The 19223-nt window shown below is 45.9% G+C and overlaps 1 protein-coding gene across 1 annotated transcript in view; it reads left to right on the top strand.

Moving 5' to 3' along the window:
• Positions 1 to 19223, top strand: part of LOC144175765 (uncharacterized) — a 419826-nt gene that overhangs the window by 377751 nt on the left and 22852 nt on the right. The window contains exon 6 of the mRNA XM_077704781.1: positions 14526 to 14668. Within this exon, the coding sequence (XP_077560907.1) occupies positions 14526 to 14668 (143 nt within the window). The remainder of the gene's footprint in view (positions 1 to 14525; positions 14669 to 19223) is intronic.

Genomic DNA, 19223 nt, shown 5'->3' with positions numbered 1-19223 from the left:
GAAATCCATTTGAGGTGCAGCAGCCGGGTCTCCGAAGAAGGCAGAGGGGCCGCCAGCTCTGCTGTTTCTACAGCCTTGCGTCACTGGGGCTAGCTGCGCCATATTTTAATGCCTAGCATTCTTTGCCGAGTGCCCCCACAGCCAGGACCGTGTAACGCTCTGCATTTCCACAAAAATGCAGATATCCCGGAAGTTCCACGTGTAATCGGTATAATGGCGTAAATGGAGATAACTGGTAGCCAGAAATTTCGAAACACTAAAAAAAATAAGAAAAATATACAAAATTACGGAAAAGGGCGAAACGTATGACGTCCTGCATTTCCACAATAATGCATATTTCGTGAAAGTTACACCTGTAATCGTCATAATAGCGTAAATGGAGATAATTGGAGGGGCGAAATTTTGAAAAAATAAAAATAAGAAAAATATTAAAAAAATTACGGAAAATGGCGAACCGTGTAACGCCCTCCATTTCCACAATAATGCAGATTTTCCAGAAGTGCCAAACGTAATCGTTGTGACAATGTAAATGGAGATAATTGGTCAGACGAAATTTTGAAAAACGTATAACACCCTGGATTGCCACAATATTGCAGATTTCGCGGAAGTTTCAAATGTAATAGTTATAACAACGCAAATGGAGATAATTGGTCGGACAGTATTTAGAAAAAAAAAACAAAAAAAATGTGGCTGGAAAAAAATCACATTCAAGACAAGCGGCATAATTTTAATTTCATTATTTCTTCCATTCTCTTTTTTTTCGTCATTCATTGGTGTGGCTGTCATTTTATAGTCATTTGCTTGAAGCCAAAACCAGCTCATGAGTATCCAACCTATTTAAAACATGGACTTGATGGAAGCCATCAAAGAGATGACTCCATATCGAGACGATGGCAAGGTGATGGATGTCGGCATGCTGATAGACGTCGGTATGTCGGTAGCTGACGGCATGCTAATAACGGTAGAGCTTCGATGATGGCAGGTTGGGTGACGGTATGACGACAGATTTGCGAGAAATTGCGCAAAAATGAAAAGATGCTATGCAATGCTAACTTTAAACTGATTTCATTTCTTGTGAACAAATTTATAAAACAGGATTTGTAGCAAATGAGGAAGATAGTAGTCAGGACTTGTGTTTTGCTCTGTGAATTCGGGTCATGATCATTTTTCTGCTACCCTGCCACAATGCTCAGAAAATTCTTATGCATATCTATTTTATGGGAGTTGTTTAGAGGTGTGTGCTGAGGTGGTTGAAAATATTACAAAGAAGAAACGTGTTTGTGACTTTGACTCTATTGCCGTGAAATAAATATAAAATATGATGACTCTGTGGACCGGTGGGCAGCTGAAAAGAAAAAAAAAATCATTTAGTTACACACCAAAGCTTACGCAATCCAGATGGTGATGATGATGATGATCATATCTACGCCCACTGCAGGACAAAGGCCTCTCCAATTGATCTCCAATTATCCTGGTTCTGTGCTACCTGCGACCAATTTATCCCCGCAAACTTGATCTCATCTGCCCACCTAACCTTCTTGCGCCCCCTGCCACGCTGGCCTTCTCTAGGAATCCACTCGGTCACCCTCAATGACCAACGTTTATCTTGCCTTCATACTCCATGCCCTGCCCATGTCCATTACTTCTTAATTTCTACTAATATGTCCTTAACACGCGTTTGTTCACTGACCCACTCCGCTCTCTTCTTGTCCTATCATCTTTCGTTCCATTGCGCGCTGAGTCGTCCTCAACTGAAGTTGAACCCTCTTAGTGAGTCTCCAAGTTTCTGCCCCGTAGGTGAGTACCGATAATATCTATAGCTGTCACACACTTTTCTCTTCAGGGACAATGGTAGCCTGTCATTCATTATCTGAAAATGCCTGCCGAATGCACTCCAGCCTATTCTTATCCGTCTAATTATCTCTGCATCATGGTTGGGATCCGGGGTTACAACTTGGCCTAAGTAGATATATTCGCTTACCATTTCCACTGCCTCGCCACCTATCTCAAACTGCTGTGCTCTCCCGAGGTTATTAAGCATTACTTTAGTTTTCTGCATATTGAGCGCAATGATGTGAGCGCAAGCAGTCCCGTGCAAGAACAATTGCTAATTACTCTACAGTCGGCAAGTTTTCGTAATATCGGGGCCCCACACGTGTCACCCTTAGTGCTTCTACTAGTCTGGACTTAATTCTAACAAACGATGAAAACATGTTTCATGCAGGTCGTATTGCAGTCGATATTAGCGACCACCTACCTATTGTTGCTCCCCCGAACATAAATTAAAAGCACGTCGACAGCTCATTTCGGAGAAACGTCTTGACCAATTTAAGAATCACATTGCACTAGTCAACTGGTCATCTGTTTTTCAGGAAGCCACAGCTGACGATGCTTATGATGAATTTCTCCGACTTTTTCTCCCTATTTACCATGAATGTTTCCCGATTGTCGATATCGTGTCCCCTAAAAATGCTCGTAAACCATGGATGACTGCTCGCCTTATTCGACAGGTAAAAAAGAAAAACAAACTGTTCGCTTAATTCCCGAAGAGTACAGAACCGCAGGATTTAGTTCGATACAAATCTTTGGGAAACCGGCCAAACAAAGAAATCCGGTTATCGAAGGTTGCCTACTACCAGCGCCTGTTCGATAAAAACCTCACTTGGAAGAGGCTAGAGGCTAGAAGCACTTCTAAACTGAAACACAGTCTCTCAGCAAATCAAAAGTGTGAACATTGACGGCAAAGAACTGACAGGTTCCTTTCTCGCCAATGTTTTCAATAAATTTTTCTGTGAAGTTGGCGACAGTCATTACAACCCTGGTTTTTACCGTTTTCTGGGCGACAGGGTGGGACCATATCTGTTTCTTGAACCTACCGATGAATTCGAGGTTTTTCAGTGTGCAGTAGTCTGAAAGATACCCAAAGCCTTGATTCATGTAATGTTCAAAGCCGGCCGGTAAAGTACGTGCTGCCTTTAATTGTACCTTGCCTCTTGTACATCTAAACTTAACACTCAATTTGGGACAATATCCTTTTGGCATGCAACGTGCCAGAGTAGCGGTAATTTACTAAAAAGGCAATAAAAATGTACCTGGAAATTATAGACCAATATCTGTGCTTCCATTTTTCTCTAAAGGGCTCGAATGCTTAATTCGTCGACGGTTATATAACTTCCGTTTAAAATACTCTGTGATGGTTGATTGCCAGTATGGCTTTACTAGAAACTGGTCTACTGAGCACGCATTACTTGACCAAAAGGAGTACATTCTAAAAAATTTTGAATCGCGGTTTCTTACCTTAGGCATCTTCGTCGATTTCAGTAAAGGGTTCGATTGTTTGAATCAGGAGATCCCCTTAAAAAAACAAGCACTATGGTGTTCGTGGCCACTCCCTCAAACTTATTACATCCTACCTCAGTTCCGCTACCAATACGTTGTATTGGTACTGTCCCTCTGAAAACCTGAATATTAGAAATGGTGTACCACAGGGCAGCCTTCTAGGACCCCTTCTTTTTAACGTGTAAATAAATGTAATTTGCAACATTAGTAAGGCCGTGAAATATATAATTTATGCGGACAACACCAGCATATTGCTCTCTTCCCGTGATATTGTTGAACTAACAAGTGCGGCCAATAGGGTATTGATATCATTAACAGAATATCATTTATTATTTATTATTTATCATTTATTATTTATCATTACCAGACATCATTTCCATCATTCCTTGAAAATAAACAGGGGAAAAACTAAGGCTGTAATATTTCATCCAAAAGGAAAACATGTTTTGAACCCGCCTCGTCTTTTTTTAAAGAATAGTGCCATTGAATATGTTGACAATTTTACATCACTTGGCGTAGTTTTTACTGCTACTATGTTGTGGAACGGCCACGTAAGCAAAATCTGGGTCGAACTTTCAAGGTTTAATGGGATAATTTGGCGCAACAAAGGTCTGTTACCTGTAAAAACTAAATTTGATCTCTATTATGCCTTTTTTTATTTCCATGTCAGTTACTGTTTTTTAGTGTTTTGTTTCTTGAGATATCTGAATGAAATTTTCAGGGTATTGTGATAGCATCAACACTAGAAAAAGTGCAAAGTTTCATCGAGCTACTTAGGTTAGTTCTCAAGTTATGAGGGTATACCACGGTGGTTTGTATGGGCTTCTTATCCCAGTCCTGGAGAATTAGAAAAGCGTGCTGCGACTATGAAATTCATTATGGTTATTCCTGAATATGTACCTTAGGCAAGACAGAGCCCTTTTTCTAAATTTTTTACCGGAAAAATTTTACCACAACACTAAAATTAATGTTGCTGATCAAACATGCAAACATGATTTTGTTTTGATTTTTTACAAAATTAAGAAACCAAAATTTTCAGAAACACGGCTTGTCTTGCACTCGGATATTTATTAAGGGACCGAATAAAGAAAACGGGATGTAAATCTGACAAGCACTTCTTGAGATATCACTGAGATAAGGAGTCACAAAAGGGAAAAAGTTCATTTTGAGAAAACGGCCTTCAAAGTTTGTGTACACATTTTCACTTCTAAAATGACCCCGCAGCACAGCTAGAGGGGTCTTGGCGCAATTTCTTCCTCCTCTGTTGCTTTTCCATCTTCTCCTGCTTTCGTTTGCTGGCCTTGTTCATGCGGAGGGCGTCTGTTTCAGCAGCTCGCTGGAGGGCTACATGGCCTGGTGTGATGAGCCCCACAGACGCGGATATTTCTCGAGTAGCCCTGTAGCAGCTCGCATTGTACCTCAGCGTGGCTTAATGCAGTGCTGTCTCGACAGCAATCAATGAAACATGCTGCTCCATGGGCATTAGGGACCACAGGACTATTTGCATTTGCTTCACCTGTAACGATGGCAGGCACAGGGTAGGGCTCCGTGGCTTGGAACTTCCTCTGGGTCGCCGGCATAGCACCAAATTCGTTTTGAACAGCAGCACGTTGTCTGTTCGCCGCCTCAACCTGTTCGCGTGTCAGGAAATGTGTCTCCAAATGAACTGTACGCGACACGTTCCCGCTTGTCGAGGTTGATGTGAGACCGGAGACGGATGCCGCGGTCGCTGAGGTCGATGCGCTCGAGACGCCGGCACACTCGCAGCATCGAAGTCTTGCACAGACAGGGCAGGAGATACGTCGTTGGAAGCGCGGACACCCTCGTTAGCGATGCTCTGCGCCACCTTCTTCTTGGCCATGCGAACGAGCTTCATGGAACGCTCCCGGGCACCGAATGCGTGTAGCGTCCTATGTCACTCCGCGCATCGTGTCCGATCACGTGCACGATCTGGCAGGCTACTCCGAACTATTGAACTACGTCAGCGATCGTAAGCACGGCAAAAAAACTAAGTAGAATGAGCGGACAAGCGAAAGAAAAGGTGGTAAAAAAATGGCCACGTTTCTGCTCCTTTCGTTGCAAATGTTGTCAAATTACGATAGTCTCTGTAGACATTTGCCAAGGAAATGCCCCCTTTGGTTTCCCGCTCACCTCTCATGCTGTTCCTGTACCGTCTCGCTCATCCCAAGGTAAACACACTAAAGCTCTGCGCAAGGCGATGAATTTACCGCGTTCCACTGCTACAGGCCGGGTTCCTCGATGCCAACGCTGCAGTACAGCGGAGACGCGCGTGAATGGAGGCGGCCGACTAGAAGGTTTATAGAACCGCGTTGCCGTGCTCCACGTGCGTTCCAAGCAGAATGTGGAACCTAGCTAGTGGAACCTTTCGTTGCTGTTGGCGCGTGATTTTTCATATGCCGCCAGGAGGCGGCAGTTTTCTGCAGTAGATGTAGAATATCATTTGCTATCGAAAAACCGAGCATCCATGAATTTTTTAATAAAGGAACACTGTAAATATCCCTTGTGTACTAATTTCCTGTCTTATATTTGAGTACTGTGTTGTTCTTGTTCAACAAAGTTGACAAGTATGAACATATAAACCGGGCTTAGACGTTTACATGTGGCTGTGAGTATATAAGATTATTGCCCAATATAAATTTTACTTTGGCCGGGTGGCTGAATCGAGTCACAGACAGACAGACGGACAGACAGGCATACAGACAGACCAAAATTTCTGTGTTGAAGTAGCCCAAGAAAGACTTATCGTCTTTAACAGTGAGGCTGAACAACAAAGGAGCGGCGAAAAGCAGACGATGGCGCGGGGAATCTGGTGGATGCGAGCGGCGCAGGCCGCAGGCCGGGGAGAAGTGCGCGTCAACACGCACAGCAGCCAATAGCATTCGCGCGTCAGCTCGAGCAGCGCGCGCACGGTCCAATCGTAGCTTCACACACGGGACGCGGGAAACTCGAAAGCGCTGCCTCGGCCGCCAGCAGTAACGGCGGAAAAAAAAAAAAAAAAAAAAACCGCGAGAATAAAAAAAAAAAACAAGATAAAAATGGCGGATCTACGGAAAGCGGCATGGCGGCTGCGTTCGCGCGAAATTTGGTTCCGTTTCGCGTTTGCTCGCTCCTCGGGAGCAGTGTTGTACGGAACGGCGTTACAAGGAAGGGCGTTCCTGAAACTAGTACCTTTTTGGAGGAACGCCACCGTTTTATTAAGGGTTGGTGGAACTGTAACGGTAACTCGTTAGGTTTTTGAAGGAACGGCAGGAACGGCGTTTCTGCCGTTACATCGCTAGGATTTGGCTCAAGTACAAAAATCCCCAAGGCGCTACTGCGTTTATCAGTTTGCCCGCCCTTCAGCCGTACGTGCTTCCTCGAAGGTCAAAGGCAGAAGAATAACCGCAGCTTGTGCTTGTTTTCATGCTGGTTGCTCACGCGGCGTTCGAAGGGTGAATAGCGTAGCCGCGAGAATGTTTTTCACCTTCCATCGTGTGTTTGGGGAGGCCAGGATGCGTGTCTGGCCGATAGAATTGTTCCCTGGCGGGGAAAGACTAGAGAGTTTTAGCAGTCCGTCCGTTCTGTCGTATGCGTTGTTACCGGGTTGGCCGGGACCCGTCTGGGCACTAGGGCATTCTTTGCGGTAGGGGGATTAGTTCCGCGGGCCTGCCTTCGCCATGCCCGCGCTTCCTCGCCCTTCCGCGCGCGCAGGCGCAGACCGGTCCCGGTCAACCCTGTAACGACGTAACCAATGGGACGGACGGAGTGCAACGGGATCCGGGCATTTCGGTGTCGGACATTTCGGTCCAGGACCTTTCGGTGCGGACATTTCTGTGCACGGACATTTTGGTGCACGACGTCTTGGCCCAGACATTTTGAGTCAGGGGATGTCCCAGGCATTCTTTGAATATGTTAGCTTTAATATTTTAATTTCGTGACTTGATATGATTTTTGACTTGAATATGACTTGATATGATACGTTGTTAATTTGCATCCGTTCAACCTTTTTTCGTTATTTTATTATTCATGTGAACAACCCTAATACTTTAAGTGTTACCAAAGCGCTTTGCTTTCACTTCACCCAACGGTGCAAGACGCTGCTGCTTTAGTCCATCCTCCCCCCCGCCCGAAGCAAAACATCCGCGAAAAAACAACCAAAGAAAAACGAGGTCGATTAAGCGCGTGTGCCTTTCGTTTTAATTATTTTCTCAATCAATCTCTCCTTCGTTGCATTCGGTGTCAGTTCTACTTAAAACTATAGCCAACCAACGACCGCACTTACGGTGGCGTTACTTAGGGGAGGGGAAGGCTGAGCCCCGCCGGCTACCAGCCCCCTCGGTAGAGAGAGAGAGGGGTGTCACTTGCGCTTCACCATTGCGTCGACTGGACTTCGAAAACTTGAAGACGACTGTTGCCGCTCTCGTCACACTAACCTACTCAATTTTTTGCTGCTTATAATGTGAGGAAAGGATGTACGCCTGGGGTGTCCATGATATGCGCGAATTGAAGCTTGGGTAATTCCCAAGAGGGCGTCTGAAGGCGAGGAAAGAGCGATTCCTGGAGTGGGGGCACCGTGGGTATGACCGCGACACGCGGAAGGGCGTAGCCAGCAAACAGTAGTGGCCATTGTGTTCTCGATGGCTTTTTGGGTGGCAAAGCCCTTCTGCGTTTTATGAAGGACACAGGTTTAGCTGAGAGACTCTAGTGCCCACGAAGGGACTAAAGTGTGTGCGCGACCCCGCTCCTATCCCCCCTTTTTCGCCTGCCATCTCTTTTATTCCCCGAACACGCCTTCCCCAGTGCCAAGTAGCAATCCGGGCTCTAAGCCTGGATACCCTCTTGGCCTTTCCTTTCGCTTTTCTCCTCCTCCTCCTTTTTTGTTGCACATTATAGATGTTTCCTGCGCCCATGGTGAATGCAAAGCTTTTTACTGTATCACTGCGGTGACGCTTCGGAGACCGTGAACTCCACCACGCCTGTAGGATTTTCAGGGGAAACCGAAAATAATATGACTGAAAAAGAAATCTGGTCGAAATTCGAGCGTACAGGCGGGGGGGGGGGGGGGGGGGGGGTGGGGGGGGGTGGAGGGGTCGCTAGGACAAAGAATTAAAATGTGGCGAATGTAGGCATGTAAACATAAAACGAAGGTTGGTTGTCCCGAACAGAATAGGTGGAATTTGTATGCACAAGCCGTACGCGCTTAATCAGCATTTAGGACATTAGAAGCTGCAGCTGTTTTCAAAAATGCCCGTTCCTCCTCCACGACAATATCCTAGACCAGTTTCCGCAAATTCATTTTAGCAAGGCAGCCCAGCCTACGTAATACCAGAGTCCTTCAATGCTTAAAGCATTGAAGGACTCTGGTAATACTCTTCATAAGGTTTTCTGCATTCTGGGGCTAGCTAATGTTTGTTACGTTTTGGATATTGAGAGTGTGCATGTAATTCATGTAATTTGAGGGTGACTGATTTAAAAAAGTACAAAAAGGCGTTAGACCATCGTAAACACCGGTTTATTGTCTTAGCCAAAAAAGAGCGAATATAAATTAATAACCTGTCGTAAATGAAAAAAAAAAAAAAACGTGTGCTAAGGAATTCAGTCGGCTGCATAACAGGTGTCCGCAAGAAGAGGTAATAAACAAAATATATAAATGTAGTATATATAAAAATGCCTGGCAAAGGTCAAAGAGGGCATCAATCAAAACAAATTCACTGCTCCAGATTGTTGTCCTAACCCACGTTTAGCAGAAATAAAAATAAACGGCTGTCGCAAACAGGCAAGAACCGGATAATTTGGTCGCCGAAAAGTTTGTACACCGAAATGTCCGTACACAGAAATGTCCGTGCACCGAAATTTCCTCACCGAAACATCCTGCGCCGGAGTGTCCTAGACCCGCCTGGAGTTTGTTCTGTGCTCCCTGAAAAAATGCGCCTCGGAGCGTTTCTTTTGATTATTTTTAGCTCCAGATAATCTGCGGCGGGCGGTGTTAATATTCGTATGATATACGTAGTTAGATGTGAGTTTTAAATGTCTCTCTTAATTTCGCCCCATGATTATCCAATATATTTTAATTTAAAAACCTAATCGTAACGTTAATATAACGACACGTTCCAATTTTCGAAGTGGAACTGAAACGCCTTCCAGTTCCGCAATAAAGGAACTTGTAACGGGAACTCGTTTTCTTCACATCTGATAATATAATTAAACTTCACTCAATGGTAAATGTTTACTTGGAGCGATTATCAAATTCGTTATTAGATAATAAATTGCAACTTAACGCTACAAAGACAACTTACATGATATTTAGGCCGTACAATAAAAATGTCAAGAAAGAAATCCCCATTATATTCAACGGAACCAAGTTAAACCGATTGACAGTACAGAAGTTCTTAGGTATTTGGTTTCAAGAACAACTTTCGTGGAATACGCATATTGCTCACCTGTCCTCCGAACTCTCTAAAAGTATAGGTCTCATATATAGATTCGGCCATTTGATACCACTATGGTTGAAACACAACTTATACAATGCTCGCATTTATTCGAAACTATGCTACGGGATTTTGGTGTGGGGGACCACAACTAAAACTAATTATAACAGGCTCATTGTATTGCAAAAAAGAATTTTGCGGATATATTTAAATTATCGTGGCTGTTACGCGGATTTGAGGACAAGTCCTTTATTTACTGAATATTCAATGCTTCGAGCTGACCAAATCTATTACATGAAGGTTCTGCACACCATTTATAAGCAAAAGACCCACAATAAAACAATAAATCTTCTTGCTACCATATCAGGGATACAATACGGCACACTCCAAAAGTAAGAACGGACTATGGTGAGCAATCTTTCCTGTACCAGTCAACTGAAATATTAAATAAATTAGAAGAAAAATTAAACTTCGACGCCAGTGAACTTACGTTTAAAAAACAGGTCAAAGAAGTGTTACTTAAAGGTGTTGTGCCACCAAATTTGTTGCTTGTGCATTCATTGTTGCAAAAGTTTTATATTTCGTTAGGAAGCATGATACATGCTCTCACATGCACATATTCTGAGTAAAAAATTATTATCGCACGATTCATGTGAACAGGATTCGGTTTCGGTTTCTGGGCGCTGATTCAAGCAGTGACGTCACAGTGTTGCGAGGACGCTCTGCCACGTGTGTGTACCATGCGGCGCTGCGGTACGCTGCGACTTTACTGCGGCGTCTGCTCCCGCTCACACGTGCCTCACCACGGAAGTAAACACGCCGACTGCTCATGTCAAGCCGCGACAGCTCCGACACGGACTCATTAGCTCCATTCGATTCAGAAGGGGTGCACGGCAACGTTGCAGAGAAAGTTCTGTGGGGCTGGTGCAGTGCAGCAGTGTGGTTCCGCGGTGCCGTGCATCACGGCTGCACCGTCAGCAGAGCCCCTGCGTGTTTACGATCGAGCGAGGTGCAGGCACAGTCGTCTGCTAATCATCCTCGCCTGTCGTCCTCTACAACTGGATGTTTACGGCCATCTGGGTTGCGTCTAGCGCATCAGCGGCGACGCTAAGTTCGTCTCGCGTATCTTCGAGCTCGACGGGCATTTTCACGCGATCCCCGCAACTGCCGGTAGCCGCCTGCCAACCCGCAACGCCCCAACGCTCACGGCACCGAATCGCTGCACCTTCTCCGTAGCAGGTGCAGCGGTTCTCTGCACAGCGGCGGCACCACTGCCGCACCATGAGAAATCGAGCGACGCGGTGCACGGCACCATTCCTGCAGCGGCGAATCGAGCGCTTTGGTGCAGCGCACCGTGCAACGGTGCAGGCGTTGCAGGGAATCGCGTCTGAATCGAATAGAGCTTTTGTCTGCATCCTCGGATGCAGACAAATGAACACCATGGATATGCAAACCATGGAAATGCAATTGGATATGCAAACCATGCCCCTTAAAAAAACCGATCAGAAAAAAGAAAAGAAAAAAAAAAAGCTGCCCCCGCCGCGTATTGAACTCGCGACGTTGACCGCGCAGGCGCGACGCGCGAGACCACTGCCCCACCGCACAAATAGTTTCAGTACGCGAAATAGCCGGTGTACTAGATGGAGGCCCATCCTTGGAGTCGTACTTCGGTGTTTACTAGCTAGTTTACAGAATTCCTGGCTTGTAAACCCAAATTTCTTAAATAGCGCTTGCGCAGCAAGGTTCCGCGAAGCCCCCACAATAGCTTATCGCCATCAACTCTGCTTCGCGAAAGCGCTCGCAAAAACAAGTGTGCCCGGCTGCGACTGCGATTTTGCACTGTAGGGATGGTGCTTGCCGTACTTTGGTTTTACGTTTTACGTTAAAAACCTTTGCCGATACTGATCTCTTATTACACAAATTACCCTACGTAACTCTTCTTCTGCACGAAACTGACCTTATATTTTCTACAGGCGAGCCGATCGCACACGCATTCCGGGTTAGCGGCGTCGCCGAAGAGCACGGCCGAAGCGTCGAACGCCAAAATACGGATCGCATTAGCGCTAGTGTTGAGTTGTGTGGGCTTCATGGACCTTACTGAGTTTAATACACTCCATAAACTAACAAAATAGAGCCGCGTTCATTGCGGCACGAATGTTGTCGGGGCGCAGTTTTCGCTTCTCGGTCGATTCCCACGACGCGTCAGGCGACCGGTTTTGTTGGCGTCTTCGGTCGGCGAGTCAGTCACACTACGGCGACTTTCCATCGGCCGACGTGTTTGTGTCGCCGTCGGCGTAGTGTGACAACGCGGTCTGGCGATTCGGCAGTTGGCCGACGGTTTGGCGACTCGTCGGCGTCGCGTCGCCGTCCAAACGACCAAGCGACCATACAAACTGTGGTAACTGGAGTTCACGTTGACGTCGATCGAGTCGCAAACGTGGTATGACGTCACAAACTTTGTTATGCTGGCAATTCACTGAAGTCATGGTTAGTAGCGCTAGCGATGGTTCCCGATCTCCAGAAGAGCTTTTAGGTACTTTTTAGAAGCGAACTAAAATATATATTAAGCGCATGCTGTACCCAGCACTTCGTGTTGATGGTCCTTGCATACAGAGAAAGCCTACAGCAGGCTTTTTACAGACTTAAAATTTGGTGGTACAACACGTTTAGGCAAAACGCTCGCAATACTGATATATAAAATATGGTTCGAAGTTTATGTCTACATGTTCCCCTAAAGGTAAAAATTAAAAACAATTACAAACAAAAATATATTAATACGTAATTGTGACATAGTAGTGTAACTGATGAAAGTTCACGCGTACGAATTACTGCGTTTATGTGTACATTGTGATCCCTTTGTGAATTTGAGACCTATGCTTTGTATAATACATAAGTAATGTAGTAATGACTTTGCTTTGTGCTATTTCTCAATTACGATTGTGCTATCATGCTTAAATTTGTGAACAGACGTGTTGTTATGTACGCTGTAAATCGGGTGGCTGAGGCCTCTGTTAGGCCACGTTCGCCTTTAGTCTCAGCCTCCCATTAGTTTTTGCCAAGAAATAAAAAATCAAATCAAATAAAAAAATAGGAAGGAACGAGGAACGAGCTTTCGGTCCTATTTTAGAGGAACGCGTACAACACTGCTCGGGAGATGCCGCGGCTGGTTATATATTCATTTTTTGACATTTGTACGATGAATTAGGGGCTGATAATTTCAGAAAAGCTAGTTTATGACATATACAACCTAAATGCATGGTTATCCAGAAATCGCTTATTTTGCGATTTTTCAGTTGTCAGAGGCCGCGTCCCCCCTTAACAAATACGCAAAAACTTGTAAGTCTACAGAAGAAACTACTTCTTGCGGTTGCAAATGTGTCGTATGATTCCACAACTTTTCCTTTGTACCAGAGCATAAAATTGTGAAAATTGACCGCATATTCGACTACAAATTTGTTTTCTTCTATAAGAAAGCAGTCAGCCGAAATGCCCCCTGCTTTTCTAGTTTCGTAACGCTCACACATTATCACAATCCGTACACGACTCGCAAAAGAAATAAATTTTTCTTACCACGGTCTAGAACAAATTATGGCTAGTGCACATTCTTCCAACCTATCTCAACACGCCATTGTATGAAGACGTGACCCGCATGTCATTTACTGCACTTCGCAATACCTTTGTAACATAAGATGTGAATACATTTTTGTATAAAACTGACTGTCATTGCTTCCTATGGAAAGTGCCTTATATTTAATGAAGTCGGAAGCCCGTCTGAACAAGCTTCAGTAGCGAAGCCGAAGAGTCTTGTTTCTTGCATTTAAAACTTTTTAACTGCTGCTTTTAGCCAGTGTATCCGTTTTTACTTCGCCTTATATTTCGTGATATGCTTGTATGAACAAATGCTTCTGAAGTGTACATATTGGTTGTGAACAAATGTTTCGAGTGTGCTGTTTTTGTTTCCTCTAAAGAATGACAATTTTTTTTTCTTGATGGCACAGTGTTGTTGCGTATTCTGACATGTAGGGGTGGCGTGGCTCGTCAAGCAGTCTTTAATGACTGATTTTTTCTTGCTGTCCTCAGTTTTTTTTTGCCTGTAAAAAAACTGGAATAAAGTGATTCATTGATTGATTGATTGATTGATTGATTGATTTTCAGGTCCACGATTCTTCTCTGCTTGGCCAGTGTGACATATCTTCCATATGGCATGCATACAATATGGGACAAATACGTAAAGCGGGGTGATTCTTACAGCGGAAGCGGCCATTAACGTCGGAGCCAATGTGCACTGTATACATGGTGTTGCAGTCCTTCGCCTTTTCTTGGTACGATGAGTTCAAACAAAAAGTATTACGATAGACAAATTGTTTTACAAATTATTTGTGCGGTCATAACAAAGTTGTGCTCTGAATGTGTTTGTTATATACAAAAATATACGCATTTTCTATAAACCGCGGAAGCCTTATTTGCTACGAAATAATTGCATTGCTTGCCTGCCGCCTTGCTTTTTTTTTTTTTTTTTCAAAGGTGGGGATTAGTGAAGCTGCATCGGCGCAGCTTTCTCCCCATTTCCCACGCCACACTGCGCTGTTGCTGTTATGTTTGCAATTTTTTTGTATGCGCTCGCACTGCTTTGTGGTCAAATAAAGCAAACTTCAAACTTCAAGCTCGCCCTACTTTCTGCGCTTAACATACCCAATGTTCACGGCTGAGCGCCCCCACATTCATGCGCTCCGCCTCTCCGCCTCTGCAACAACGCAGGCGTGCAGTGCGCCACTCAGCTGGACGCCGTCGAGGAAGGCGCGTACCTGGGCAGTCAGCTGGCCGAGCACATCCCGCTGGTGCTGGTCACCCTGGGATCCCAAGGGGCGCTGCTCATCGAGAAGTCTGTACGCACAGACACTGTGAGTGCTCCGATTCACCTATACGCGCTGTGTATCGCATGTTGGCCTGCTCGAAAGCACTGTGTTGTGACACCTGGGCACTTTCCTAGTTAGAAAAGTAGAAACGTCCAGCAACGCTATCAGCATGGGACGATCGAAATATCAGACGAAAAGGCGGAACGGGCTGCACTTTAAAATGGGAGTGATCGTTGAGGAGGTCGTGAAGACAAAATACCACTTTGTTCACCTAGGGAACTAGCCTTGGTCCTTTCGAGCCACGAAAGACGTTCATTTAACCGAAAAACTGCAATAAATATATTAAAAAAACTTTCATATTTCGCGCTAAAGTAACGTTGTGTGGGCAGGGGTGACGTAATATGGTGTATAGTACTTAAAACGGGGTTATCGACGTCTTTGCGGATCGAGCGCCGGACTGACACGCCAGAAAACCTTGTTTGTTTACAACCAAGTAATAAATCCAGTTTACTACAAAATGCACGTTAGCATTAAATTAAGGGATATGACCGAATGGAACTGGAGGCCCCACATGCAATCGCGCAATCACAATTCTTGGCGGTGGCCTTGGTCAGGAGCCGCCTTTCGCGAAGACAAAATTGTGCGACGTCATGAAGAAATCGCCGAAGAGTGGCTGTGGAGCAGCCACTGCTTTAGCGGTTTTCCTTTATCGCGAGAGTTTGCTTGAAGTTTGCGATTGTTGTCGAGAGAAAGCCGTGTTTTTACAGATCAAAGTTGTGTGTTGTCTTCATGGCAACTTTAACATGTGGCATATTTCGCACAGGCTGCCCAAGCAAATTCAGAAGGGGCTCTAAAGAGGACTTCACATGGTGGGGCCCTGTTTCCTGCAAGTTAAGGGCAGAAAACAATTCATTAAGGACTAAAATAAATAAGCTGGCACAGGGTCTTATTGTCCTTGCCGTACTGCGGGCAGCGCGGCAAACATCCAAAGGTGCGCCGCTTAGGCGGGATTCACACGACGGAGAAACCCTCTCTTTCTGGCCCGCGGGACCCGCTCACGTGACTTGTTTTAGGCTCCGCCCCTCGGTGGGGATAGCCCGCGGAGGCTCCGCGAAAGAAAATGCCGCCGCATGTTTTCGCTCGACGGCGGTGACCCTCGGCGGGGAATGGAACCTGTTCCTCGGCGCTGTCGTCTGCTAGTCACTCCGCGTAGCTCCGCAAGTGTGGATGCGCCGCCAGGACGGATAATCCGGTCACGTGCTGTTGACGTCACATATACGCCCGCCTACGCACGCCTCTTCCTCCGTCGTGTGAACGCCGCTTTAGGTGCCAAGTACAAGCTGGCTATTTGGGAAATCACAGCACTTGCGAAAATACGCAGTTAACCACATTCCGGATTATCGAACTAACAATGCGAATGGCGGGGAAATACTTTCCACAGTCTTATCGCAAGAAGCAATAAGGTAACGTTTCAGTGGATCGATGCCGTTTGCTGCAATTTGTTCGACGGTAAAAAGTAACAGCTCTCAAGAACTCTTAGAGGCTAAAATCAAAATACAGTCAAACCTCGTCAATTCCAACTCCGAGGGGATAGCAAATCTGTTCGAATTAGCCGGAGTTCGAACTATACTCGCGAACAAGCTAAGAACGGCAAATAGGCGCTGTGCAGTGAACAGAGGGCGACACTGAGCCGCGACACCCAGCGCCGCCATCGGGGAGAAAGAAAAATACTGAGTCGGCCGCCGCTCGCTAGCGTGCTCGTGTTTCGGTTGCGCTCCTGATTGGCGGCACCGATGAAATGTAGAATACGCAATTTTTAACTTTTAAATTAACTAAAACATACGGCAGTAATTCTACCGCACCGGGCTAGGAATAGACTGAAGGACTGAACTGTTGACTACGCGTACGGAGGAAGGGGTCAAGCGATATTGACTTCCCAGCATAGCCAGAACCAGGTGGAGCATTTCGTGTGCACGTTTTCACGTTTCCACATTGTTTTTTTTCCAGTGAATTTGTGTTTCAGCTAGAAAGCACAAATTAATTAGCTGTTCACAGCATTGGAGAGAAGCCGTTTTGTTTGTATTCTTGAAATCGGACCACCGTGGTTTTGCGAGTACGGTGCTCCGTCTCACAGGATCGATTGTTTGGGTGTAGTGCGGTCTGTACGCTGCGCTACGTGCTAGAGCATTGACTTCAAAGCAAGTATAATTACCTTAAATACGCGGGCTCCAATGTGTATCAGGCGGGTGCGAAGCATCGAGAACTGCGAACGAACTGGCGGTGATTTTCGATTGATTTATTGTGCGGTTCAACCCGCCGACGCCAGACAGGCTATGAGGCGCGCCGTAGTGGAGGGATCGGGATTAATTTTGACTACCTGGGGATCTTTCACGTTTCCGGAATCTCGAACACACGGGCGTTTTCGCTTTTCGCCTTTATCGGAAAAGCGGCCGCCGTGGCAGGGAAACGAACCTGACGACGATTTTCAATTTCATGGCTTGAATTATCGCCAAACGTTCCCAGAATGCGTCCTGCTCCTCCCCCCTGACAGTTCGTTTCCGCTGGTGCCAGTTCGTCCCACCCCGATATCACGGAGCGAGCACGTTTTCTTGCTCCGTGTACGAGGTCAAGCAGTATCGCCTCATGAGCGAAAGGAAGACTCAACCTCTGTGCCTTCCGTCTTCTTTTCCGTGAATACATTCACAACGTACACGGGTTTCGCTGCAAGCCCGCCAGGAAATGCCCGTGAACGATTTAAGACTACCTCTTCCTTTTTACGGGGTACGCAGGGCCTCCAAATATTAGAATAGTCATAAACTCCGTTTATTTTTTATTGTTCTCTGATGTTGCTGTTGTGAGCCCCGTTAAAACGACTTTGTTTTATTGAACAGCATTTATTTGCAGTGCAAAAATCCCACATGCATTGCTTTTATATCTTAACTGACGTAGGTATTTCGACTTTTTGACAGCTTATTTTCAAACAAATGGCGCTACTTTGTTTAAAAACAATCATATTTTTTCCAAAAAAGGGGTGAGATGTTGCAGCCATAAATTAGTTCTCTTACAATTAAAATACGGCTGAGTGTTACGTGCCGCATGAATTTTCATTATAAACGCCGCGGAAGACGCATGCACGATGCAGAGAAACCAACCAATTTATTGTAAGCTTACGACTATTAACAGCTGGCAAACCGATATACTTTACTTTGACAGCAGCATGTAATCTGCTTGGTAGTCATCGCCGTTGTATTTTCTAAAAATTTCACGGAGACATGTGCCGCCTGCGAGGCTGTGACCAGCCTTCCCAACTCGGACGATTCAGGGCAGCGAAGGCGGTAGCTTTCCTTCTGGGCTTTGTTTCTTTTAACGCCTCTCAGTCGATAACACTCCATCCTGTCGCCATTGCAGAGTATCCCACAAACGTAAGCCACTTATAGCGCACCTAACCACTTGATAGACGCCTTTGCAAGGGCGCGGGCACAGTGTGTAAAGCAGGCGGCTGGCCAGGACGGTGAGGCTCGGCCTACCCAGTGTTGCGCGGAGGCGCGGTAGATGGCGCTGCGCTCGCTCGGCAAACTTGACTGCACGGAGCCTATAGCTCATGTACGGTATCACTCCGCCTAGGAGACGGACCCGGATGTCAACGGCTGCGCGCGTTTTGAAAGGAGATTGCTATGAATGCCTTTTCTACTGTCTGCCTTTGCTCACGTAGTTTGTTTGTTGTCGCTACAGTAGTTTGTGGGCCTATTAAGTAAAAAAAAAATCGCGAAAACAGCTCGTGATATGTTCAAAATATTCCCAGTAAGGCACTATTTGCGCCGCGCGGAGTAACATCCGGCTACGGTGATGAGCCACAGTGACAACTTCCGTTGTCTACATTTCTACGATAATTCCCACGGCAGGGCTTTGCTTTTTGAGGCTAGAGCACGTTGCTTGCGAACTAACTGCTTTGTGGGGAAGTAATCACAAAATGATGGAGTGTAGGGCTTCTGCGCTGCCCAGGGGGCGTTGCGAAACCGGCTTCCGGGCAGTACTTCCGGGTAGTACAAAGCTGCGGTGGTCCTATAGGATCCCTTGTTGACACAACCAAAATGAGCTCGATACTGCCGATTGTTTTGCTACACAGTCTCCAGCCCATCCCCGACGAGTCCGATCTCGTCCGGCGAACAACATGGCATTAGGGTAAAAAGCTTTGCAGGGCTAAATACGTTACAGCGTCGACGAAACTGGGACGGTGACGGCGCTCTGCCACTCGCAGATTCACCGATCGATGGCCGTATGAAGTGAAATTTAAATGTGAAAGCTTCTTGTTTATACGCTTAATGAAAAGGACTTTTCAACAACAGCCGATCAAACATGAAGAGCAGTACTTCTGGGCACCTGCGCACTTATGCGTGCATTTTCAATAAACACTGCTGGTTTGCGTTATCGCTACGAATACATATTGCAGCGCTAGCTTTCCGTTTTTTCCGTGGCTCTTTCACAAAATGCAGCGAGCGTCAGAAGCGTCGAATATGTTTGTGATTCTGAAAGTAGTGGCCGTAAAACAAAGTGGTCGGGCGAACTGAGTGGCCGTTGCGTTTTCTTGATGCTCTCACCG

This window comes from Haemaphysalis longicornis, unplaced genomic scaffold, assembly GCF_048455015.1.
Source record: "Haemaphysalis longicornis isolate Haplotype H1 unplaced genomic scaffold, Haemaphysalis longicornis Haplotype H1 scaffold_3, whole genome shotgun sequence".
In the NCBI taxonomy this organism is placed as follows: Eukaryota; Metazoa; Arthropoda; class Arachnida; order Ixodida; family Ixodidae; genus Haemaphysalis; species Haemaphysalis longicornis.
This window is presented reverse-complemented; position numbering and strand designations above follow the sequence as displayed.